Source organism: Ictidomys tridecemlineatus, chromosome 5 (genome assembly GCF_052094955.1).
Source record: "Ictidomys tridecemlineatus isolate mIctTri1 chromosome 5, mIctTri1.hap1, whole genome shotgun sequence".
NCBI lineage: Eukaryota > Metazoa > Chordata > Mammalia > Rodentia > Sciuridae > Ictidomys > Ictidomys tridecemlineatus.
The window spans coordinates 177,934,554-177,961,798 of NC_135481.1; the positions used below are offsets into that span (position 1 = coordinate 177,934,554).

The 27,245-nt window shown below is 34.5% G+C and overlaps 1 protein-coding gene across 3 annotated transcripts in view; it reads left to right on the forward strand.

Moving 5' to 3' along the window:
• The window catches only part of Itch (itchy E3 ubiquitin protein ligase), a 122,257-nt gene that overhangs the window by 58,386 nt on the left and 36,626 nt on the right, over positions 1-27,245 (forward strand). For all 3 annotated transcript variants that reach the window (XM_005329914.5, XM_040276585.2, XM_040276584.2), the window contains 8 exons: positions 509-633; positions 1,433-1,570; positions 10,220-10,265; positions 12,421-12,578; positions 14,714-14,903; positions 15,719-15,814; positions 17,122-17,296; positions 21,947-22,016. In XM_005329914.5, coding sequence (XP_005329971.1) covers positions 509-633; positions 1,433-1,570; positions 10,220-10,265; positions 12,421-12,578; positions 14,714-14,903; positions 15,719-15,814; positions 17,122-17,296; positions 21,947-22,016 — 998 coding nt within the window. The remainder of the gene's footprint in view (positions 1-508; positions 634-1,432; positions 1,571-10,219; positions 10,266-12,420; positions 12,579-14,713; positions 14,904-15,718; positions 15,815-17,121; positions 17,297-21,946; positions 22,017-27,245) is intronic.

Here is a 27,245-nt window from a genome sequence, read left to right on the forward strand (position 1 = left end):
GTTTCAGTGTCTAAAGATGGGAATGATAATTCCTACCTCATAAAGTTACTGTGAAAAGTAAATGAAACAACTTCAAGCTTGGCAAGCTGTGACAAAATAAGGACTTAATTTGTAAATTCACACTTTAAAAATAACTTATTAATTTTCAATAGACTCATAAGAATTATATATATTTGTGGCATAGAATTATACATATTTGTGGGATACCATGTGATATTTTAGTAAATTCACTTTCTTAATGGTTTGTTGCAGTATATAAGCAGTTTTGATTTGTTGACAATATGTGCACGAAGTTGCTCTTGTAGTTCAACACAGATGAAAATAACTGCAAGCATAGTTATTCAAACACAGTTTTCATTAGATTATAGATCATAGGTTAGTATTGGTTATACAGTAAACTATAAGGGGTTCATGAGAAGACTTTAGACATTAAAACTTAATTGTAACTTCTTTAGGATCCCATTGTGATATTTAATGAAAATAATATTTTCCCTTTTTTCACTTTTAGTATCGTTACCCCTGTGAGTAAATTACATTTTCGAGTGTGGAGTCACCAGACACTGAAGTCTGATGTTTTATTGGGAACTGCTGCATTAGATATTTATGAAACATTAAAGTCAAACAATATGAAACGTATGTATATAAAAATAATAGAAATTGTGCTTAGCTGTTTGTTTTACTGAAAGAAATTTGTATGTCAAATATGTGAAGAACTCACATTGGTTATTGGGTTAATACAGGATGTTGAACTATTTAAAGCATTTTAAATAGTTTGTATAATAGTTGGTTTTTCTATTCATTTTACATCTACAATTTTTAGTAAATATTTACTTAGTAAAAAAATTAGAGCAGAGGTGAAGGAAAACAATCTCACTTCAGAGTATGTGTCAATATTTTGACATTTTGGAGGTAACAGACATCGGTAGACTTCTCAATGCTTATTTAAAATGCTTATTTCATTTTAGGTGGTGGTGGTTTTATTTACATTTATAAAACTCATAGTTTATTTATTTAATATCATGATTTTAAAACATAGTTTTTCTATTTCTTGACTGCTTAAATATACTTTAAAGAATTTTCTTATTTAGGGCTTATGAGATATAATCCATTCTCAAGTTATGTTTTCATTTAATATAATACATGTATATATTGCTAAATAATCTTATTTTTCATCTTAAAAGGGTGAAATGAATATAAGTGAAATTAGTGAGATTTTAAATATTTTACATTATGGATATTAAACATTAGCAAATTTTGCCTCTTTTTAAAACACAATGTTTTAATGTCAAAAGGCCTCAAATTTTGGGTGAAGCATAGCAAAACAATTTAAATACATATGTACTTTTTTCTCATATTAGATTTTTAACAGTTAAGATGGTTTAAAAGAAAAAATAATCATTTTTCATTTTTCTATAATTTTATTCTCTTTCAGTTGAAGAAGTGATTGTGACTTTGCAGCTTGCAGGTGACAAAGAGCCAACAGAGACAATGGGAGACTTGTCAATTTGTCTTGATGGGCTGCAGTTAGAAGCTGAAGTTGTTACTAATGGTGAAACTACATGTTCAGAAAGTAAGTGATCACTTTTTGTTTAAGATTTTTTTTTAAATATATATTTTTTTTAGTTATTGATAGACCTGTATTTTATTTATTTATATGTGGTGCTAAGAATCAAACCCAGTGCCTCACACATGCCAGGAAAGTGTGCTACTGCTTGAGCCCCAGCCCCAGCCCTATTCAAGATCTTTCATGAGTCTTCTGACATAAAATAGTCACTGTAGTATGCTGCATGGAGTCATTGCTATTCTTTTTCAGAAGAAAGAAATGATATGATTTCCTTTTTTAAAAATAGATACTGATGGGGCAGGGCTTGTACCTCAGTGGTAGAGAGCTCGTGTAGTATGCATGAGGCACTGGGTTTGATCCTCAGCACCACATAAATGTAAAATAAAGATATTGTGTCCACCTAAAACTAACTTACTAAATAAATATTTAGAAAAAAATACATACTGATCACTTTAAACATTTGTTTTTTTAATGATTTTTTTTCTTGATGGTGCTACAGATTTAAACAAGGTTTGCTCTGTCACTGAGCTGAATCCCAGCCTTTTTTATTTCAAGATAGGGTCTCATTAAGTTGCCCAGGCTGGCTTGGAACTCAGGATCCTCCTGTCTCAGCCTCCTGAGCTGTTGGGATTATAGGCATCTGCTGGCATACCCAGCTTTAGTGCATTTTTTCTTTTCTTTTCTTTTCCCTCCTTCCCTCCCTCCCTCCCTTCTCTTTCTCTTTCTCTTTCTCTTTCTCTTTCTCTTTCTCTTTCTCTTTCTTTCGGGATTGAACCCCAGGGCACTTAACCACTAAGCTACATTCCCAGCCCCTTTTATGTTTTATTTTGAGGCAGGGTCTCCATCTCACTAAGTTGCTGAGGCTGGCTTTGAACTCACTGTCCTCCTGTCTCAGCTTCCCAAGTCTCTGGAATTATAGGCATGTATAACTGTGCCCAGCTACTACATTGTTTCTTTCAGTAAAAAACATTTGTATTTTTCTGTAATTTGAAAGCTAGTTGAATAAAAGTTGAATCTCTGCTGGCTCTTTGAGTAGTGAATTGATTTATTAAATATTTATTCTGTATGCCAATGAGGGTAGTTAATATAGTATGGTTGATGACATATTCATTCCCTCCATTCCTAGTAGCAAACATTGTTTATTTTCTGTAGCATTGTCTGGTTGAGTTTAAAAAATGACTCCAGGTTCTTCTTAGTGTTCTTCCAGACAGCCAGTACAATCCATTTGCCATTCCTTTTCTATTTCTGTAAGTTGCATGTTACTATAATCACAAAACTGATTTATTATATGTAAGTTGGTAAATCTTATAATTTATGATTTTCTGGTTTGTGTTATAAGGGAATAAATATAAGCAATGTAAGAAGTTTCTGGTGGCACCTGAGCATTTTGATAGCAAATGCTAGTAGGTTCCTAACAGATACTTCTGACACTTAGTAATCTGCCAAGTTTATTTTCACTTGAAATATAAATTTGAGAGGCTCTAAGGCTGAGAGCAGATTAATGGTTTCTTTGATTAATCTGTCTTAGATATCTTTGTTTACGTAGAACTAGATTATAAAACATATTTTGGTTATCAGATGCTTTTATTCTTGCGGTGGAGGATGTCCTATGTCCTCTCTCACAAGTTTTTTTCATAGCAGGACTTTCAAGGTAGTCCTGAGGTATCTTCCAGACTGGTTTTTTTGTTTGTTTGTCTGTCTGTTTGTTTAATATTTATTGTTTAGTTGTAATCTGACCCAATACCTTTATTTTATTTATTTATTTTTATGTGGTGCTGAGGATTGAACCCAGGGCCTCTCATGTGGTAGGCTACTGCTCTACTGCTGAGCCACAACCCCAGCTCCCCCCAGACTGGGTTCTTTAACGTTAATGAAGCCGTATGGAAATTTCTAATGGTTATACTACTTCAGAATTGACACTTTAATTGACTAGTGTTCACAGGAAATATTTTTCTTTATGTAAGTTGAAAGTTTGGAAGATAAAATACAAGTTAAATTTCATAGTTAAACTGCCCTAAACCTTGGTATTTATTGCTTCCTAATAAGTTTCCCCCCTAGTAGTTGAAACAATTATTATTGCAAAAGTGAAGCTTATCAGTATTCATATTTTTATGAAGTATAGTAAGCAGGCAAAAGTAAAGCTTGTTGGTCTTCATATTTCACAGTAGAATCTTAACTGCATATGTATTTTGCAGTTTTTCCATTTTTTTCTACATACATAGACATTTCTGTATTATCATTTTTCCTCTCAAATAGAAAGCAATTGACAGTGAGAATTTAACTTGTTCTTTGAAGTAAAGAGAGGTTTTAATTGGGAAGTCACAGTGGATTTTAGAACTGGAGATGCCAGATATCATAGCTGCCATTTGTTGAGTGATTACCATAGTTAGGGACACTGTGCTGACATATTCTTATTAACCATCTCAACTTTGTAAAGCATTGCCTACATTTTACAGATAAGGGAAGTGAGCCTCTGAGAGTTTAAATAGTATTTCCACTCCCATACAAACTAATATTATAGAGTCAAGACTGAAACACATTTATTGATACTGCTTTGTCTTCCTTCCTCCTTTTCTCCCTCCCCCTTCCTTTCTACTGAGAATTAAACCTAGGGGCATTTTACCACTGAGCTATATCCCCAGTCTTCTTTTGTTTTTAATTTTGAGACAGAGTCTCATTACTTAAGATTACTGAGGGTCTTGCTAAGTTGTCCAGACTGGCCTTGAAATTGTGATCCTTCTGCCTCACGATCCCAAGTTTCTGAGATTGCAGGTATGTGTCACTGTACCCAGCTACTGCCTTTTTAAGTACACCTTTTGTTTCTTACTTAAAATCCTAAGAACTTTATTTTGTGGTATTTGGGATTGAACCAAGGGCTTCATGCAAGCTAGCAAGCACTCTCACCATCAAACTACATCCCTAGACGTTTACAATTTTATTTTGAAACGGGGTCTTGCTAAGTTGTTCAGGCTGGCCTCAAATTTGTAGTCTTTCTCTCTCAATCTCATGAGTAGCTGGAATTACAGATGTGAACCACTGCACCTGGTACCCTAGGGACTTTAAATCTAGTTGTTAAAATCAAACGTGAGTTGTTATAAGAAAAAACATCCAGTAAGGGCCACAAGCATATATGGTGAGAACTGCCTATATCCTCTAATTACCTCCATTTCCGTAACTTTTAACTACAGGCCAAAGTGAAAATTAGAGTCTAGTACTAAAATTAAATTTGGGGGTGGCTAGGGTATTGGTTCAGTGGTAGAGCACTTGCTTAGCACATGTGAGGCACTGGGTTTGATCCTCAGCACCACATAAATATAATAAATAAAGGTATTGTGTCCATCTACAACTAAAATATATTTTTTTAAAAATTAAATCTTTGGCATGGGGCATTGTTTGATTTTATAAGAAGTGAGGTGATTTGCTTTTGTATTCTGATAATTTTTCTAATGTTATAGATTTTTAAGGTTTTTTTCTTGACCATGCTTATTTACAATTATTTTAAGAAAGAACACATAGGGTGGTTCTTACAAGAAATCTCCTTAGCCTGGCTCAGTGGCACATGAGAGGTTGGAGGCTGAAGTGGGAGGATTTTTTACAATGGTTAACTGTATGACAACCATTTGAAGCCAGAATGGACAATTTAGTAAAACCTTGTCTTAAAATAAAAAGGTCTGGGGTCTAGAATAGTGGTAGAGTGCCCTTGGGTTAAATCTCCAGTATGGAAGGAAGGGAGAGAGGGATCTATTCTGGCAGATTTAATATTCCCCATTTTTTACTTATTATTATTGTATGTTATTGTTGGAGATCAAATCCTGGGCCTTGAGTATGCCAGATAAATATTCTACTACTGACCTACATCCCCAGCCCTTAAGTGTATTTTTAAATATTTATAAAAGCAAATCATTGCCTGAATTTTGGTATTAAATGTCACCAAATAATAACTTGCTGTATATTCAGTTATAATGTGAAGATTGAGTTAAATCTTTCATTTTTTCTTTTTTTTCTGAAGAGAGAGAGAGAAATTTTTTTTAATATTTATTTTTTAGTTTTCAGCAGACGCAACATCTTTGTTTGTATGTGGTGCTGAGAATCGAACCCGGGCCGCACGCATGCCAGGCGAGCACGCTACCACCTGAGCCACATCCCCAGCCCTCATTCTTTCTTTCTGCCTGCATTTCTCCCTCTCTCTTTCCTTTCTTCTTCCTTCCCTCCTTCACTTTCTTTCTCTTCCCCTTTCTCAACCCATCTCTGACTTGAACCCAGGACCTTGAACATGCTAGCTAAGAGCTCTACTGCTGATCTATATTCCCAGGCCTTTTTTGTGGGTGGAAGATGGGTCTTGCTAAATTTCCAAGGATGGCCTCAAATAGCCTCAAATTTGTAATCCTCCTGCCTCAATGTCCTGAGTAGCTGGGATTATAGGCATGAACAGGCACTACTTGGATTTTTTTCAATGTGATGATATTCTCTCTTTTGGTACTTAAAAACAAATTTTTAGTTCTTTCTTTTTGGTATCAGATAAACTTCTTAAAATGGCAGTTTTATAAGTAAACCTTTTACAAGTAAAACAAAACTTACTCAGCATTTTTTCCCCTTTTCTTCCTACTTTAAGCTGTCTTTAAAAACTAGAGAGCTTTATGTGTTCCCGTTTCCTAACCCTGAAAAATGTTTCATATCCCACTAAGAATCTCTATCTTTCAATCTTTCCATTGATATTTTTTCTTGTTTCTCTATTTTGGAAAGTACCCACATAATTTGTCCTAGTGCTTTCCTCCACTTAAGTATAGAATTAATCTGTTTTTATGAGTCTATAGGAAGAGGTTTTTTATTAATTTGCTTATTTTTGTAGCCCTGATATCTAAATTAACAGATTGTGGGCAGTTATTTGTATCTGTAAGAGCTCACATATGAACTTCTTATTTATCTTTTTTTTTTCCTAAAGAGAAAGAAAAATCCATTTTATTTTAAAATTCATGATTATAGAATGGGAACATATTCTTGTAAAGATCTTTATTCTTTGCCATGTATGCTTCAGGTGTATTTATTTATTTTAAATATATATATATTTTTAGTTGTAGGTGGACATAATACCTTTATTTTATGCATCTTTATGTGGTGCTGATGATCCAACCCAGGGCCTCACACATGTGAGATGAGTGCTCTACTGCTGAGCCCCAGCCATAGCCCAACTTCAGGTGTATTTAGGAATAGGTTTTAGAATATGGTTCTAATTGTGTATGTTCCGTTCCTTTTTAATTTTGATTCTTTGTCATACAGTTAACCATTGTAAAGTATACAGTTCAGTGGTAGAGTATTCACAATACTACAATACTACAATGTTTCAAAACTAGAATCTCAGAAAAAGAATTAATTCACTTCTTCCTCTAACCTCTGGTACTAACTTGCTTTCTAGAAGTCTCTATGGATTTGCCTGTTGTAGTAAGGAACTATAATTGACTTTTCATGAATGGATTCTTAGTATGAGAATTTTAAGTTCTGAGTTGTATCATGATTAGTATTTTCTTTTTATGTATATGTATATATATTTAATATTCTGTTGTGCATATTTGTTTATTCATCCATCGATGGACATCTAGCTTTTTTCCCTTTAGCTATGATGATTTGTATATACTGCTGCTATTAACATTTTGGTACAAGTTTCTGTATGGGCATATGTTTTCATTTCTCTTGGGTGTAGATCTAGGAATAGAATTACAGATGTTTGTTTTTAATTGTTCCTCATTTCTTGCTCATTAATTTTTATTTATTTATTTTAAAAATATATTTGTAGATAGACACAATATCTTTATTTTGTTTATTTAGTTTTTTTAATGTGCTGCTGGGTATCAAACCCAGTGCCTGACTTTTGATACACAGTTTTTCTCCAAATTCTCCATTTGATAATTCCAGCATCTGAAATCTTTGGGAGTATAAATAATTTTATGTCTCTCCCTCATGTGCTCATTTGTTTGCTGTTCTTTTTTTTTTTTTTTTTTGGTACCGGTATTGAACTCAGGGGCACTCGACCACTGAGCCACATTCCCAGCCCTGTTTTGTATTTATTTAGATACAGGGTCTCACTGAGTTGCTTAGTGCCTTACTTTTGCTGAGGCTGGCTTTGAACTTGTGATCCTCCTTCCTCAGCCTCCTGAGCCGCTGCGATTACAGGTGTGCACCACTGCACCCAGCCTGTTTGCTGTTCTTTGATTGCAAGTTTATATTTTCTCCTAGTCTCTTGAAATCTTAAGATCCTAAATTGGGAATTGTTTGCACCAAGAAAATTTTTTGGTTTCTGCTAGGTGCCAGGATGTCCCACAGATTTGGAAACACTAGCTCCTTTCCAGGGTCTCCAGCCTATTGTGACAATCTGTGGTGCAGTGCCCCCACCTTGCTGCTGCCCAAGGCTTTCTAATCCATTTCAGAACTGATAATTGCCCCCACAGCAACCATTTTACATTTGCTTGCTGCATCTGATACATCAGTTTAGTTTTTTTGTTTGTTTTTGAGATTGCTAGGCATCCAGGAAATAAGGACAATGTGTTAAACTGCTTTATCTAGGAGCCAGTTATTTTATGGTGGTAGGGCCCTTTTGACTTTGCTTACAGAGTAGAAAAATTTTTATAAATCATCCAGAGTTTCTTGTGGGCAAAGCGATTGCATTTAGAAATCTGATCCGTTTTTCTTGAGGAAATTTCATGAATTGGGAATATATATATATTTTTTCATTTTTTAATTTCTTTTTTTTTTTAAGAGAGAGAGAGAATATTAGTATTTATTTTTTAGTTTTCGGCGGACACAACATCTTTGTTTGTATGTTGTACTGAGGATTGAACCTGGGCTGCACACATGCCAGGCGAGTGCGCTACCGCTTGAGCCACATCCCCAGCCCAATTAGGAATATTTTTAAAGAACTGTACATTAAAACTTCACATCATGTTCAATTTCAAGAATGGGATCCTAATTAGAATAAGTTATACTCCATGTATGTAGAATATGTCAAAATGCACTCTACCCTTGTGTATATATAAAAAGAACAAATAAGAAAATTTTTTAACTTTAAAAAGAAAAGAGCAATAGTTATGGTTTACCCCTATATTGAAGTGAAATAACAAGGGCCATTTTTATTAAATTTTTTTAAGACTTGGCTAATGAGATACAAATTTTGATAAGTTATTGCTTATGTGCTAATACTATTCTAAATATATATATGTTTAATGCTCATGTCTACATATAATGTAGGTGTCATCATTATCCCCATTTTATTATTATTATTATTATTATTATTATTATTGTAGTGCTGGGGATTGAACCCAGAGCCTTGTGCATGCTAGGCAAGTGTTTTCCCACTGAGCCACATCCCCAGCCCTATCCCCATGTTATACATGAAAAAAAAAAAAAAGGCAAAGAAAAGCCAAATATACTTTTTTTAAGGTCACAGAGTTAGTACATGGTGAATCTAGGATACAAATTCACACAATTTGGCATTAGAACCTGTAGTTAACTATGCTTCACTGTAATAAATGAGGAAGTTTTGAAGTAGCAGTTATTTGTACATTTAAATAGGTTATTCTAGGTGATTATTTTGATTTTGAGGGAAGCAAAATAATGGTTGACTGATTTTTTACTGTTGTCCCATTTATTAGCCATTTTAGGGAATACTGGGGATAATATAAAAATATTTCTTTAAAAAAAATTTTTTTAGTTGTAGATGGACACAATACCTTCCTTCCTAGTAATGTACACCCCCAGCCCTAAAATTTATATTTCTAGGCTGAATTCGATACTTTCCAACCTCGCTCAAAATGGTATAATGTGGTTGTGACTTAGCATCTTTTAATTAATCCATTAATATACTCTAGTGTAATGTAGTAATTTTACATGATTTCATATAGGGAGTATTGTTCTTCACCAGTTGGACCCAAATTGTTGAACCTGATTTCTTGTTTCTACATTTTATAGTTTTTTTCTCCTTCTTCACTATCTGCATTCTGCTATCATTGAGCCTACCTGTAGCACTTGAAGTACATGAGCCCTGACAGAATTCTGGGTATATTTTCCACACATAAAATGGGAACAAAACATGGACATCATGGCATTCATTTTGGCTACTTTGAAACTTATCTGTGCTTTTCCTATTTTTGAAGTTCTTCTCCAGGGCCCTGCATGAGATAGAAGTTGTACTGGTTTTCTATTTTCAGAATCTTGTTTATGAATCATCCTACTGTGATCAGTGTGCTTTTCTTGAGGTATTTGAGATACAAGAGATGACTAAATACTAGGTTTGAATTGGAGTCAAATATATATTTCAAAAAAGGCAGACATAGTTCATGAGAAATATACCTTCACTGTTAACATCTGTTACACATAATGATGAACATCTGTATAAATTTTGGTAAAACGTCTTTCAATCATATGAACACCTATTATAGTTTCCTTCAAAACTGGTGTTGGGGCTAGGGATATAGCTCAGTAGTACAGTGCTTGCCTAGTATGCACAAGGCACTTGCCAAAAACAAAAGCAAAAAACTCATGGAGTTAGTTCTGTACTAAAATGATGTAATAAAAGGCTTTGCTCACATGGCATATTTAGAAAAAGAACATCAAAATCTACTGTCTTGAAATTTACTTTCTATTTAAATTTTATTGATGTTAAAGGTACTTCACAGAATGATGATGGCTCCAGATCCAAGGATGAAACAAGGTAAGAGTTCACTGATTGCTTACCACAGAATGCAGAAGGAAGGATAGAGGGAAAATTAATGTAGATTCTTAAAACTTCAGGTTCACACTGATATAAGAATGATGTCGAAAAGAGTTCAAGATTCAAGGGAAGAAAGGAAATATTTGTGAAATATTGAAGACTCATATTTTATCTGATTGCAGCTGTCTAGGGGAGGCCAGAGATAAACAAATTGTTTATTTCCTTTAGTTTGAAGAAAGTGAATAGATTGATACCTTCAAAAGGCAGAAGTTCTGAATCCCAGGGTTATCAGTCAGCTACTAGGCTTTTTTTCCCCCAGGAAAGCGGGAGTAGGAATTCTGCAAATGTATGAAAGTCACCACTAGCTGTGTGGTATCTTGTGGGCCATTAATAGAAGGGGCAGAGACTTGTACCATCTGTTTGCTATTAGCCTAGGTTCAGTACTTTTTTGTGTCTGTTTGTCTGTAGGTTTGGGCGTACGACGTGTTGAAAACCTTGGATCATTGTTAATTGATTTAACAAACTTTGTTCGTTAGTTATTCTGGAAACTGATAATGGGAGATAAAATTAGGAAAGGAAATGACCCTACTCTTAAAGCTGTAAGCAACATATCTTAAATACAGTGTGCAGTGATTATAAAATTCCTTTGGAATCTTTGTTTTTCCCAAATTGGTTATGTAGTGGGCGAGAAGATGAAACAGAGTAGTCAGAATGGGAGAACCAGATAAGTATCATCACAGATCATAAGGGGAAATTATCTAGAACAAGGTGATGCTTTTGTGTCACATGCTGCAAAGGAAGATAGGTAAAGCAATAGAACAAAATGTTGAAGCTGGATTGATGGGTACATGGAAGTTTGTTGAATTAGTCTTTCTACTTTTGTGATATATAGAAATTTTCATAATGAAATATTTTTAAAAAGACAGTTTACCAAGGTTAGGAAAACCAAAGTTTATAAAGTAGTTACTAAATAGAAATCTACCTTTATAGATTCATTTCTGACAAGAATTGTGTCCTATACTAATATCAGTAAAAGTGGATGTATTTTTTTTTTCTTTTTGCTGTGCTGAGGATCAAACCCAGAGCCTGGCACACATGATAGGCAGGCATTCTACCACTGAGCCACATCCCCAGCCAAGAGGTAGAATATTTAGGAATAGTAACTCCTTGCCAGAAAAAGCAATAGAAAAGGTTTTTAAAATTACATAAATAGCCAGGCATGGTGTAATCCCAACTGCTTGAGAGGCTGAGACAGGAGAGCTGCAAGGTCAAAACCAGCCTCCGCAACTCAGTGAGGCCCTAACTAACTCAGCGAGACCCTATCTCAAAGTAAAACATAAAAAAGGCTGGGGATATGGCTCAGTGGTTGAACGCCTCTGGGTTCAATCCCTGGTGCCAAAATAAAAATCTAAAATAAAAATTACATAAATATATCTGTAGATCACAAGAAAACTTTTTTTTTCCAATGCTAAGAATTGAAACCAGGACCTTACATAGAGCCTACTGCTGAGCTACATTCCTATCCCTTTTTAAATTTTATTTTGAGACAGGGCCTTGCTAGATTTCCTAGGCTGCCCGTGAATTTGAGATCCTCTTGCTTCAGCTTCCCAAGTACCTGTGTCAAGAGTCATAGGATAAAGAAAATTAAAATTACCTGGGAGGATAGGAGGCAGTTCTCTTCCTTTTGGATTGGAGAGTTATTCTAGTTTGTGTTTAGTTGATAATTTGATACTGGAATGGGAGTGAGAAAAAAACTAGAAATTCTGATTTGGGAATCATTCTCATAGATAATTGTGGAAATCATGTAATTTGAGATCCTAGGGGAAAATCTGGAAAAGAAAAAGGAGGGAAAGAACAGAATCATAGTAGTGTATATTTAGTGAGTGGGAGGAAGAAGACAAATTAAAGAAGAGATGTTTAGAAGTAGAAATACAAGATTACAAACAACAGAAGTTAAAGGGAAAAAAAATTTTAAAGATGGAGTATTAACACTCAAAAGCTGCAGAAAAGAATGTGATTTTAGATTAATAAGCTAGGAAAACAGGCTGTTTGAAAAAACTCAGGTTAGTGCCTTAGATTATTGCAAGACCAAGTAGATTCCAAGCTGATTTTTAAATTGCTTCTCCTCCTTTCCTTCTTTACCCTCCCCACCCAGAGTGAACACAAGTGGTTCAGATGACCCTGAGGATGGAGGGTCTGGTGAAAATAGAAGGGTCAATGGGAACAATTCTCCATCACTCTCAAATGGTGGTTTTAAACCTTCTAGACCTCCAAGACCTTCACGACCACCTCCACCAACCCCACGTAGACCAGGTGTGTATTCTAGATCTAAATACTTTTTTTGGTAAAGTATGTTCTAATTGGGAGTTGATCCTCAGGTAAATTTTGAAGATCTTTTAGGTTAGTTACTTGGCTACATTTTTACATTTATGATTTTGGCCAAATGTGATCTTTCTATATGTAACCAAGAAGTACCTTTTCCTTAAGTTTTTCTTCCAGGAGTGATGTTACTAAGAGCTGTGTAGAGAATGAAAATCATATATGCACGGTATAAAGTGTGGACAGTTGGTTGAACTTTTGTAACTGTGACTAAGTATGTCTTTTTTTTTTTTTTTTTTTGGTAAATCCCCTGGTATTGGGGCTTGAATCAAGGGCACTTAATCACTGGGCTATATCCCCAGCCCTTTTTATTTTTTATTTTAGGAGAAGGTCTTGCTAAGTTGCCCAGGGTGGCCTCACACATATAATTCTCATGCCTAAACCTCCTTTGAGTAGATGGGATTATAGGTTTGTGCCAACATGTCTGTCTATGAACATGTTTTACAGTCAAGAATCTGGTTGCTTATACCCTTCTATCCTTTAATGGGATAATTCATAAATGGCAAGTAACCCAACAAAGGTAAATGATAATCAGATTTTAAGGTGAAAATACAACAAATGAACATATATAAACATCTATAGATATAATATCCATCTTTCTGATTAATCAGCTCCAATTTTTAATATCATCTTTAATTATTTCCCTCTGCTACAGCGAGGGTAGGGAATGCAAAATAATAAACCAAATATTGTTAGAAAAGTAAATTGGTTATCCATAAATCATTTCATTAAATGAGTTTGTGTTCGATTATGTCATCCGTTTCTTCATAGGTAGTTGTATTAACAATATAATCCAAGTCTTTAAAATGATATGCCTTTTGTTATAATATTGATAATTTTCTCCAGAAATTGCTTTGTCAACAAATATTTCTTGAAAATGTAGTAAGTGCTCAAAAATATTTGTAGGGCTGGGGTTGTGCTCAGAGGTAGAACACTAGCCTAGCATGCGTGAGGCACTGGGTTTGATCCTTAGCACCACATTAAAAAAAAAAAAAGTAAAATAAAGGTATTGTGTCAACCTACAATTAAAAAATAAATGTGTGTTTTTTTAAAAAAAAAAACATTAGTAAACCAGATGCAATGGCACATGCCTATAATCCCAGCCACTTGGGAGGCTGAAGGAGGATTTCAAGTTCAAAGCCTAAGCAACTTAGCAAGACCTTAAACAACTTAGTGACACCCTCTCTTAAAATAAAAAGTGCAAAAGGCTATGGATATAAATCAGTGGTAAAGCACCCCTGGGTTCAATCCCTAGTACTCCCAACCCCAGAAAAAATTTTGTAAGAATACTATTGTTTATCAGTCAGATTATTAATTTTACAGCTAGCATAAAAAAAGTAATCGATAATCTGTAATGGTATTATAGAAAAGACAGTTAAGGATCTAGAAAATTACTAAACAAACTTATAATACCAAGAAATTTTAATGCTTTTCTAGATGATTCTGTTTAATTGGTGGAGCACTTGCCTATTATGTGCATTGGTGACATGCCTGTAATTCCAGCTGCTCAGAAGCCTGAAGCAGAAGGTTCACAAGTTCATGTTCAGCAACTTAGAAAGACACTGTCTCAAAATACAAATAAAAAGAGAAGGCTCGGGATGTAGTTCAGTGGTAGAGCACTCTGCCAAGTAAATAAGTAGATATATGATTTTTATTTCTTTTGATTTTATGAAGTCAGAATCTATGTCTTGTAATTAACAATGAGACAGGGTTGATGGGAGTTAAGAAGTTATAAACAAGGGGCTGGGGATATAGCTCAATGGCAGAGTGCTTGCCTAGCATGCATGAGGCACTGGGTTCGATCCTCAGCACCACATAAAAATAATCAATAAAATAAAGGCATTCTGTCCATCTACAACTATAAAAAAATTTTTTAAAAAAGAAGTTATAAACAAGGCTTTTAAGGGGCAACATCATCTAGTTCTCATTATTTTCTTCAAGTAATTTTTACCTGTGTACCTGCATCTTAATATTTTGTCAAATACCTTTTTATTTTTTAAACTAAAATTTTATCCTGATTTTTAAGTTAAGAGAGTATTCTTTTCCTATTTTTCCTAAATCTTCTGTAGCATCTGTCAATGGTTCACCATCTACCACTTCTGAAAGTGATGGATCTAGTACAGGTTCTCTGCCACCAACAAATACAAATACAAATACATCTGAAGGAGCAACATCTGGATTAATAATTCCCCTTACTATATCTGGAGGCTCAGGTCCTAGGCCATTGAATCCTGTAACTCAAGCTCCCCTACCACCTGGGTAAGTAACTTTTTTTGGTTAACATTTATTTTCTTTAGGATCTTGCATGTCTCATTAATAAAGAAAATAATGCTACATTTTTTCAGTAACTGTCTTTAAGCAATTGTTACAGATTTTGGTGGAGTCTGGAATTTAAAAAAGCTTACCACATTAGAAATTTGCCTCTTTTATTCAAGGAAAAGTAGATGATTTTTTTTTTCTTTAATTGGAGTCTATACCAAACATGAAAGATTTCATAACATTAATCATAGCATTCTTTTCCACTCAGGTCCTGAGTATAACCTGATCAGATTGAGAGTGACTTTGGTCTAAATAGTCCGACCTCCAGCTTCTTGAGAAAGACAAGTCTAGCTGGGTGCAGTGGCGCACACCTGTAATCCCAGCGATTTGGGAGGCTGAGGCAGGAAAATCATGAGTTCAAATCCAGCCTCAGCAAAAATGAGGCACTAAGCAACTTAGTAAGACCCTGTCTCTAAATAAAATGCAAAATTAGGGCTGGGGTTGTGGCTCAATGGTTGCGAGCCCTTGAGTTCAATCCCTGGTACCCACCCACCCCCAAACAAAAAACAGAGAAAAACAAGTCCTCTCCTAGAGCAGACATGTATGTAGAATAAATCTCACCTATTATATGCCACCCTCAGAAAATGTTTTTGACTTTATTTTATTTCTATCATATTTCCTTAACAACTAACATGCTTATTTTCCTCAGTTCTATAAAATGGTCATTTAAGGGCAAAAGACAGTGACAGCATTGAAAAGCCAAACTTATTCACACAAGTGCCCTACCTACCAATCTTTTTAATTTTGTGTTTAAGTTGGGAGCAAAGAGTGAACCAGCATGGGCGAGTTTATTATGTAGATCATGTTGAGAAAAGAACAACGTGGGATAGACCTGAGCCTCTACCTCCTGGGTAAGTGTGTTTATTCAGAAGTATGGATTATACCTGTACTCCATCTTCCCTTCATTCCTATATTTCCTCTTCCTGTCAGTTCTTTCTCTGTCCTCTTTGTTTTGTGGTAGGTGCTAACTAGAAAGAAGAAAACTAGAGAGTTGATTCAGAGAATTATTTTTATTTTCACCTAAAGATTTCATAGTTATTTTTCTTCAAATTTTCCTGTCTGAACTGTTTACCTGGCTCAGAGCCACAAAGCTTTAGGATTAGTTTCTTCAAGAGTAATTATTTATATAGAATAAAATTGTAACTCTTATATATTAAGATACAGTCCTTATCATATAAAAGTTTAACAGGTAGTAATTAAATAATTGTAAAATAGTTGAGAATGTTAAGGATATAGTAACACACAATGTTAAGCACTTAACTGGAAGAAAATATATTGTAATCCAGAGAAAATATATTTTAATCCAGAGAAAAATCTATACCAAACATGAAAAAATATTTAACCTTGCTAGTAGTTTTAAAGAAATGCACACCTCAAAGGTACTATTTTGCTTATTAAATTAGCAGATAATGTCAAGTGTGAGAAATTTTACCTCCTAACACTGCTAGTATAGTGTAAATTTCTTATAGGAAGCTCTGCAACCTTAGTAATTTTCCCTAGGAAATTTATCATAGAGAAAGAAATAATTCAAAAGAAGAAAAAATTTTGCTGTATGAAGGGTATTTATTATCTTATTATTTATAATATTAGAATATTGAAAGACAAACCTAAACAACCATGGAGATAGAAATCAAGTTACTCTATCAATAGTAACTTGATTAAATATAAGTAAAAAAAAAAAAAGCAGTTGTATTCTGTGTCTAAGTGCTTTTTGATACCTTTGAAAAGCTCTATTTATTTTTTTATTTGCGGTGCTGCGAATGGAATCCAGTGCCTCACACATGCTAGGCAAGTGTGCTACCCCTGAGCCACAATCCCAGCCTCAATATACCTTGCATTTTGCTGGGTTGTAGCTCACTGGCAGAGCGCTTGCCTAGCATGTGTGAGCCACTGGGTTCCATCCTTAGCACCATATAAAAATAAATGAATAAATAAAAGAAATGTATTGTGTCCATCTACAACTAAAAATATATAAAGAAAATACTAATAAATTTTAAGAATTTTTAAGAAATAAACCTTTAGACACATTCCTTTTATGTTTACTTATAGACTACTTTAAAATAAATGAAAGAATTCAGGAAAATCAATATTTTCTCAAGGTAAAATCTTGTATCTGTTTTACAAGTATTTCCTGAAATTTGTTTTTGTTCTGATTTAGCTGGGAACGTCGAGTTGACAATATGGGACGCATTTATTATGTTGACCATTTCACAAGAACAACAACATGGCAGAGGCCAACATTGGAATCTGTCCGGAACTACGAACAGTGGCAGCTACAACGTAGTCAACTTCAAGGAGCAATGCAGCAGTTTAACCAGAGATTCATTTATGGAGTAAGAAACCTATTGATTTGTTGATTATTATGACTGATAAAAGGATTCAGTTTTTAAACCTTTCCTGCTTATCATTTAAAGCACTTACAAAAGAAGATACAAATAGAAGGGCAGCCCAGTTTTTGCTCTTAATAGGTATTATTTTAAGACCTTCTCTGGACTATTCTATTAATGTGATCTATTCTTTCCTTCTGTAATTTCCTGAGTTTCATCCCCATTCTGTTTGTTAATGTCAAGAATAAACAAAAAAGTGAGAACAACTTAAAATTCATGAACAAAAGAATAGTAAAAATAAACCTAAGTAGTTTGAAAGGAATCTTTTTAAAAAATTCTGAATTTAGTACTGCATTTAACTTAGCACAATATTTAAAGATTTGAATCTCAAAGAACTTGACCTTTAAGTTTTTGTGTAGAATTCATAATGGAGTTGAATCCTTTTTTAACATTTAGAGGTAAAGTTTACCTAACAAATTAATTAATGCGCTGGGAAACTGAATAAATTTGATTTCTTATAGGATTATACTAAATATATTTTTTCTGACTTCACAGATACATTATTTTTAGTATAGAGACATTTCCTTTATGGAAACAAATGGTTTAAATTTTATATATTTCCCTTTAGAGTCATGTACAATAGTAATGATAAATGCACCAAAATATGTTAATATTTTCTTTGCTGTATGATCTTTGCTGCTTATTTTATAATCTCTCAAGTAATAAAATATCACAGATCTTTTCTTTGAAGAAAGGAAAATAGTCTGTTGAGAAATTTGATTCTCATCCATCTACAATGGTGCATGTCTATTATCCCAGCTATTCAGGAGGCTGAGGCAAAAGAATCACAAGTTTGAGGCCAGCCTGGGCAACTTAGTGAGATCCTGTCTCAAAATAAAACAGAAAGGATTGGGATGTAGCTTAGTGATAGAATGTTTGCCTAGCACGTGCTAAACCCAACTCTGTGAAACTGCAAGACAGGATGACCCAATTGCCATCACTTCCACTGCCATTGGTATTATCCTTGTTAGATCCATCAGAGTAAAACAACACATTATATATTCTTCACTAGGCTTTAACTTTTTTTACTTTTTTCTATATTCCTGCCTATTCTTGGATCTTATTATCATAGTCAAATTCACCTTTATCAGAAGCCTTTCCTTCACACCCCAGTTAAGACTAAAAACATCTTTCTTTTGAATAACAGTTTTATCTGTCACTTCCAATAGACATATGTCACAATATTCCCCTTACTGGTGGTTTTAAAGGTGAAACTAATTTTTGTCTCTTTTCTATCTTACTCATTTTTTTTCTATACTATTTTCCATATTCCTTTCTTTCTAAGTTATAATCACCTTTGGTATACCTCACCACATTTCTTCTAGGTTTGAATGCTTAGCTTGCCTGCCTTCTTTAAAACTAGTTTCCACATGGGTGTCCAGTGGAAAGAACATGCAGGGCTTTGCAGTCACACACATCTGGGTTCGAATCCTGATTCCACAGTTACTTTCTCTATATGACTTTGAGTAAGTTACTTAACCTCATCAAGACTCATTTACTTTATATATAAAATAGATACATATTTAATTGCTTCAAATATTTTTTGTTTTTTTTATTTTTATTTTTTAGGATTCATAAAGTAAAGTTTTTAATGTGTTCGCAACATATTTAGATACCTAGAAATTTTATTTCTCCTCATCTCTTCTCTCCCTCATATCCAAATCTGTAAATGTGCCCTTGACCTCATTTTGGTAGTACGTAATCTTTCAAAACATTGTGGAATTTTTGTTATTTTTGTTATTGTTGTTGTTTTTATTTTTTGCAATTTTGAAACAGGGCCTCTCTAAATTGCTGAGGTTAGCCTTGAACTTGCGATCCTCCTACCTCAGCCTCCCATGTCATTGGAATTACAGGCGTGTGCCCATGCACACCTGCTCAAAACAATCTTTTTTTTTAATTTTTTATATGTATTTTTTGGTTGTAGATGGACACAATACTTTTATTTTATTTTTATGTGGTGCTAATGTGTGCCAGGTGAGTGCTCTACCACTGAGGCCCAGCCCTCATAACAAATCTTTTTTTTTTTTAATATATTTTTTTAGTTGTAGGTGGACACAATACCTTTATTTTTTAATTTTGTGGTGCTGAGGATCAAACGCAGGGCCTCACATGTGAGATGAGAGCTCTACTGCTGAGCCACAGCACCAGCCCTCAAAACAATTTTTTTAAAGACTAGATTTTAAAAATTCTGGAGTACCTACTATGTATACTGACTTATTGTAAACTAATCAATGTAGAATTCACAATCTTTGGAACTTCTTTTTTTCTTTTGGTACTGGGAATTGAATCCAGGGTTGCTTTACCACTTAGCTACATCTCAGTCCATTTTATTTTTTTAAATTTTGAGACAGGTTCCCAAAGTTGCTGAGGGCCTCTCTTAGTTACTGAATCTGGTCCCAAACTTGTGATCCTCCTACATCAGCCTCCCAAGTCACTGGGATTATAGGTATTTGCCACTGTGTCTAGCTTGAAACTTTTTTATATATATTTATTTTTTAGTGAACACAATATCTTTATTTTATTTTTATGTGGTGCTGAGGATTGAACCCAGTGCCTCACGCATGCTAGGTGAGCACTCTACCACTGAGTCCCAGCCCCAGCCCCTGAAACTTTTTTTGAGTTATAATTTATACCTCATCAGCTCTGTTTGTCTCCCTCTTGTCAAAAACAACTGACCAATTTTCTGAAATTCTTACTTTTTTTATAGTGTTAATAAATCATATAGAATTTAAACAGCTTATTTTACCCTTAAAATAAGCAAAGTTGAAATTAGAATAAATAAATAAATATTTTTATTTAAAAAAAAGCAAAGTTGTGAATTGAATGAATTTAACATTTTTAATTACCTACTTGAAATTGGTGAGAAGGGGGCTATTGCTAAGAAATAATCTGTTTATTGGGTGAATTAAGTGGTCTTTGGTCACTACTGTTCTGATCCTAGTTAAAAGATAATAGATTTTCATACACCCAGCATTTTAAAGCTCAAAATTGATGTGACTGATGATGAACCATTGTTTAATGATTTTTCCTGGCTCATGTATTCATGGTGTATGTTTCCAGTTGATCTATCCAAGGAGAGCCAGTGGAATAAACTAGTGTTTTAAAGAATTATCAGAACAGTTTGTCATATGCCAAAATTTTCAGACCCAGTCTATGACATGGCCTTTCTACTCTTAAATCCTTTTCATAACTGCATCTATAAAGAGTAACAAGTTTTGTTCTCGATATCTTTGCCAAGAGCTATTAAATCAGAAGTGCAATATCTTTCTTATTCTTTAAACTTAGGAATTAACCTAGTTACTGTAATAGGTCAGTGACCTGGAGAAAAAATTTAAAAAATATAATGGTCTCTAGACTGAGATGTAAGAGACCCAACCCAACTGAATGTAGTGTTAGAACTTTGAATGGATCCTGGTTTTAACACATAAGCAACCAGGCATTTACTTGTATTAAGTATTAGATAATTAAAAATTTAACATTGATATTTTGCAAGGTGTAATAATGATCTTGAGATTACATAAGAATGTATCCACAAATTTTAGGCATACTAAAATATGTAGGTTGAAATGATGTTTGATTTTTGCTTTAGCAAAGAAATGTGGCAAAGTCTTGCTAACTCTTGAATCTTGGTACTGGGTATAAGGAGTTCATTGTCATATCTTACTCTTTTTTTTTTCCATAGTAAAATTATTTTCAATACAGTTAGAGCTTGCCTCTTGTGCACAAAGCCCTGGGTTCAATCCCCAGCAACACACACACACACACACACACAGCAGTTAGAATCTATTATTTGTTTACTTGTCTTGTCCTACTAAAGAGGAAAGGACTTAATCAAGTCTTAGTGAATCACCACAAAATTATTGCCTATTATACATTAAAATTAAAACACAATCATTAAACCTATAATATGACTTTTACTTCTCTTTTTTCTAAAGGTTGACTCCTTCAAAGGTTATTTTATCTAGTCAAACTATGCTGTTCACCAGTGTAATAATCACAAACAAAATTTTAAGGTCTTCCATACATTTAGTTCGAGGCTCATTAGCACCTTCCAGTTGGAGTTCTTTCTTTTACTATCTGACAGCCTGGTCTTTCTGCTTCCCAACTCTTTTCAAAATTCTTTATGTCTCATGTTCTTTGGTGATCTTCTGGTTTTGAGTACATATACAATATTTTTCTCAGCCATCTAATGACTCTGGGTACTGGTATTATACTGACTTTTGGGGATTTGTATGCATTTCTAAATTTTATATTACTAATATAGTAAAATTTGCAGCAAAAAAGATAAAAACTTGGTCGTACAGTGAGAATTATATATTTGTGTAGTATTTCAATTTCAAATAATTTTAAATGTTAGATGATGTTTGCCAAGTTTTGTGTTTTGTTTTACATCACCAAAATAAAGTATGTTGGTATTTATTAAACAATATATCGCACTTCCTATGATATGAACTCTGTAAGAATGTTATGTTGCACATTACCAAAGAATGTGTATTAGAACTCAATGACAAGAACTCATAGTTGCTCTGAAATGATCTGTTTAATTTATTTCTTTTTCTTTTTCTTTTTTTTTTTCTTTTTTTTGGTTCTTTGTAGAATCAAGATTTGTTTGCTACATCACAAAATAAAGAATTTGATCCCCTTGGTCCTTTGCCACCGGGATGGGGTAAGTCTCATGCGTTTTTTTCATTAAATTCTATCATTTTTAAAAATCAGGCATTTATAGATGATATTCTCTCTTATTTGAGTAAATACCTGGGAGACTTTTCAGGTACATCTATCTGTTTAATTGACAATGCCAAATAAGCATTAAATTTAATTCAGGTTGTAAATTGACTTTTTTGTTGTAAGAAAATTTTATTGGAATGTAGAATTATTTTGCTCTTCTAACGTTTAAAAATATTGATTACTCAGCAATCCAAAGGGAATGGAATACTGATAACAGCAATCTGGGTGGACTACACAGGCATTATGTTTAGCAAAGTCAATATTCATAAGATTATATGCTTTTATTACTTTGTTTTTTTTATTATCAAATATTTGAAAGTAGATACTTTATAAGAAAGAAAGGTTTTTTTAGCTCACAGTTCTAGAAGTTCAAGGGCATGGCATAGTCTTCTGCTTGGCTCTAGTGAAGACTTCAAGTCAGATAGCATAATAATGGTGGGAGGTTATGTGAGAGAGGGTAATTATGTGGCAAGACAGGAAGTTAGAGTAGACTTTAAATGCCTTCAAAAGGCACACTCCCAGTGACCTTACTGGTCTCTGCCTCTTAAAGGTTCACTCCCTCCCAATATTGCCACACTAAGTACCAAGCTTCTAACACAAGAACCCTTGTAGGACACATTCAAACCATATTTAAACTTTAACAATGCTGTATGTTTCAATTCATACAACATTCTCAAAATCACAAGACTAAGCCGGGTGCAGTGGCATGTGCCTGCAATCCCAGAAGCTCAGGAGGCTGAGGCAGAAGGATCATCAGTTCAGAGCCAGCCTCAGCAAAGTGAGGCACTAAGCAACTCATTGAGACCCTGTCTCTAAATAATATATAAATTAGGACTGGGGATGTGGCTCAGTGGTTAAGTGCCCCTGGGTTCACTCCCCGGAAAAAAAAAAATCGCAAAACTAGATCTGGGGGCTGGGGATGTGGCTCAAGTGATAGTGCGCTCGCCTGGCATGCGTGCCGCCTGGGTTCGAGCCTCAGCACCACATACAAACAAAGATGTGTCTGCTGAAAACTAAAAAATAAATATTAAATAAAAAATTCTCTCTCTCTCTCTTAAAAAAAAAAAAACTAGATCTGGACAACTGATTAGTATTTGTCAGGAATAAGATAGGTGAAAGTTGGGTACAAATACTACAAGAGATAGTGCTAAGGGGGTTCTTACATGATGTTGGAAAAGTTCTGTCTTGATTGTGTTGATGAATGCGTAAATCTATACATGGGACAAAAATATATAGAAATTGTATTTGTCTGCATGGATTCAGCTTTAACAAATGGTAAACATTGAAAATTCCATTGTTAGGTATGATGTATCAATGTCTTAGTTTTAATATTGTACTATACTTAGATAAGATACCACCATTGGGAGAAACTGGTTAAAGGGTACATTGAGATTGAGATTCTATACATTTTTTATAACACAGTAATAATTTCAAAGTAAAAAACTTAAAAACACATTGGTCTTTGATCACATCAGTCTTTCTCTTTTGTCTTCCTCCTCCTCCTTTTTTTTTTTTTTCAATACTGGGATTGGGGGGAAAACACCTTAATAGTAGTACTGAACTACATTTCCACCCCTTTTTATGTTTTATTTTGAGACAGTTCTTGCTAAGTTGCCTACACTGACCTTGAACTTGTGATCCTCCTGTCTGAGCCTCCTGATTCATTGAGATCACAATCATGCTCAACCATGGTCACATTGTTTTTTTTTTTTTTTTTTTTTTTGTGGGTGGGGTACGGGTACGAGGATTGAACTCAGGGACACTCAACTACTGAGCCACGTTCCCAGCTGTGTTTTGAATTTTATTTAGAGATAGGATCTTACTTAATGAGTTGCTTAGCACCTGGATACAATACCTTTGTGTGTGTGTGTGTTTATTTGGTGCTGAGGTTTGAACCCAGTGCCTCACGTGCTAGGCAAGCACTCTACCACTGAGCCACAACCCCAGCCCCCTGAGGCTGGCTTTGAACTCGTAATCCTCCTGCCTCAGCCTCCTGAGCCACTGGGATTACAGGTGTGCGCCACCTCACCCAGCCACATTGGTTTTTCTAAAGTGCATTTCAGAATTTGGTGGGGTTGATGTTACCTTATAAAACAATGGAAGGGGAATACATAAGGATGGCAATTTTGTGCCCTACACCATAGAGCACATGAGTATGCCCCGTTATTGGTACACTTAATAATACCTTAATTATTAAAACTTATTTAATAGACTTTAAGATGTGTCTACCCTACCAGATTCTGTTTTGTAGTGTAAAATAATAGGTAGAGTCTTCTGGCTCTGTTGGATCCTCAGAGTGGTCAATGTGTGGTTGATATGATGAACTTTAGGTGAGGGTTGTTGCCCTTACGCTTGTTGAACTTGACCTGTCAGATTGCATTCCCAGACATGAATTGTTTGCCCATATTTATTTAAAGAGTTGTATATCCATGTTACAGAAAGAGAAATTGATGAAATAAAAGGAAAAGGAATATCTGAAGATTATATGTTTTATCTCCCTAATTTTATTGCAGAAAAACTAAGACCTGCCTTGGGATGATGGTCAGAAACAGACTTTTTCTCTGGAGCACCTCTTGCTCATAGAAGCCTGAAATGTGCACTGTTTTGCCTTTATTTATTTATTGATTTTTAATGTTTTATTAGTTGTTGATGGCCTTTATTTTATTTACTTATTTTTATGTGGTGCTGAGAATTGAACCCAGTGCTTCAAACATACTAGGCGAGCGCTCTACCACTGAGCCACAACCCAGCCCCCTGTCTTGTCTTGCCTTTATTAGAATAGCTTTTCGGTAAACAGGTTCTTGCCTTCTGTATTGATCATTAACTCGATCATCTAGATCTTTTTCCTTTTTCCTTTAGCAACAACACTTTCTTAATACCGCCTCTAAAGACCCAGCTTATTGCTAGGTGCAGTGGTGCATACCTGTAAGAGGTTCTGGAGGATCACAAGTTCAGTGCTAGCCCCAGCAACTTAACAAGACTATCTCAAGATTTAAAAAAAAAAAAAATTGATTAAAAAAATTGGGAGGTGGCTCTGTGGTTAAGTGCCCCTGGTTTCAATCCCTGGTATCCAGCTTCTTGCCCTGCTAATATGTTGCTGTTTCACTATCTGCATATATTTGGGTTTTACACTTCTAAAGTTGAAATGCTGTGTCCTCTTTCTATATGAGTTTATGATTATCCTACAACTCAATCTGAGCACTGCTTTGTGATTCTCTGCTTTTGGGGCCCATGCCTTAGTTTTGGAACTGGTCATCATGAATCAGATGAAGAGACCCAACTGACCTTCAATATTGTCCCAGGAAATAGAATCCCATCTTATGCACTGTGGTTTCTTTCTGAGATTGACAGCATTATTTTTGTGAAAGAATATATATTTAAGTCCAACTTTTTATGCGATAGGTTGAGACATTACCATCAGGCAGCAAAGAAATTTTAACACGTGCACACACCATAGGGCCTAGAGAATAAAGAATGCCTTTGGTTCAACAATGCAGTCTAATGTAGGGCTCTGTACACTCATCAAGTATAAAGACACTTTCTCATTTTCATAGTTATGAAACACTACATAGAGTAGCAATAAGCTTTTTCTTTTCACTGTTTTATTCATCAAATCAGGAAGTGCTCTGAACTGCATTCAAGTTGATGTTTAGTAATTTCAGTATTATTTATCATCTGTTTTTTTCAACAAAGTAAGAAATCAGCTCCACAGCCCCAGTACTTCCTCTCATTAAGTAGATGAGCCTTCAGTTTGCAAGTGAAAAGTTTTGTACCTTTGAAATTGTTTTTCACAGCCTTTTCCAAAAAATGCTGACATCTGTAGTATATAGGAAATAATAGGAAACAAGTTAACTTATCTTGTTTTATGACAGTTTTTGAAGGCAAAAATCTCTAGTGTGACACGTGAATTTACATGGCAGATAAAAGATGAATTTATGCTCATTTGTGTACTTGGGTAATCATTTGGTGAGGCTAGAGATGTAGTTCAGTGGTACATGCTCAGTATGTAGGAGGCCATGGGTTCAATCTGCAGTAAGACACACATATTGCATGTTGTGTGTGTGTGTATTACACATCTGGATACATATTTTTTGAGCAAGAAAGATAATTTTAGATTCTACAAGTACATTTTTTTGAGATTTAAATTCATGACTACCAAGGCATGAACTTACCGTGCTATCATGTAACATTAGTACAAGCTGTAGGTGGTTATTTTTGCCTTAGTAACAGGCTTAGAGTTGGTGACATGTTTCCACACTTAAGATGCCTTGACCAGTGTTAATAATATCCAGAGTGGGTCACCAGTCACAGAATCTCATTTTCTGTATACTGTGCATAACTGCAGTTCTATTTATGTTTTAGGCTTAGCTGATATAGAAAGTAGCTGAAATGTCAGAAGTGGATTCTTAATACTCACTAGTGTATCCATTGTAACCCATAACATCACTGCTACTTGATATCAGAGAATCAATGCTGCAAATATAATTGTTACCAAATACTAAGTTAATAAGTTATAATCTGTTTGTTTGTATAATAAAGAGAAGACTCATTCTATAATATGTTGTTTAAAGAAAGATCCAAAGGATCTAAATGTGTTATTTGGAAAATGGATATCAATTTAGTATTCATTTTGAGGCATGTAGTCAAAGAAATTCAGATACAGGAATAATCCCATCTTTTGAAGAATTAGTTGGTAATAAAACAGAGAAATTATAGTTTAAAGATAGCTTAATATTGAATATTAATAGGGAAAGCTCAGGCAGGGGCAATTTTGAGGAATGGGAATAAGAAAACAAGAAGAAAAGCAAGAGGCAGGTGGGGAATAAGCAGCAGGATTTTTTTGTTTGTTTGTTTTTCTTTTCTTTTTCTTTTTTTTTTTTTTTTCTTCAGTGGTATTGGGTACTGAAACTATGGGCACTCTACTACATGTCCAGCCCCTTTTTATTTTTGTGACAGGGTCTAGCTAAGTTGTTCAGACTATCACCAAACTCGGGATCCTGAATAGCCTCCTGAATAGCTGGGATTATAGCTATGTGACCCTGTGCCCAGCGAACAATAACTTTAGATGCAGTAATTAAATAATTGAGTCCTACTGCCCAGCTTGTATATAGAAAGTTACAATAAATATTCAAGATTTTGGAACTGGTTATATTAAGGAACAAAATCA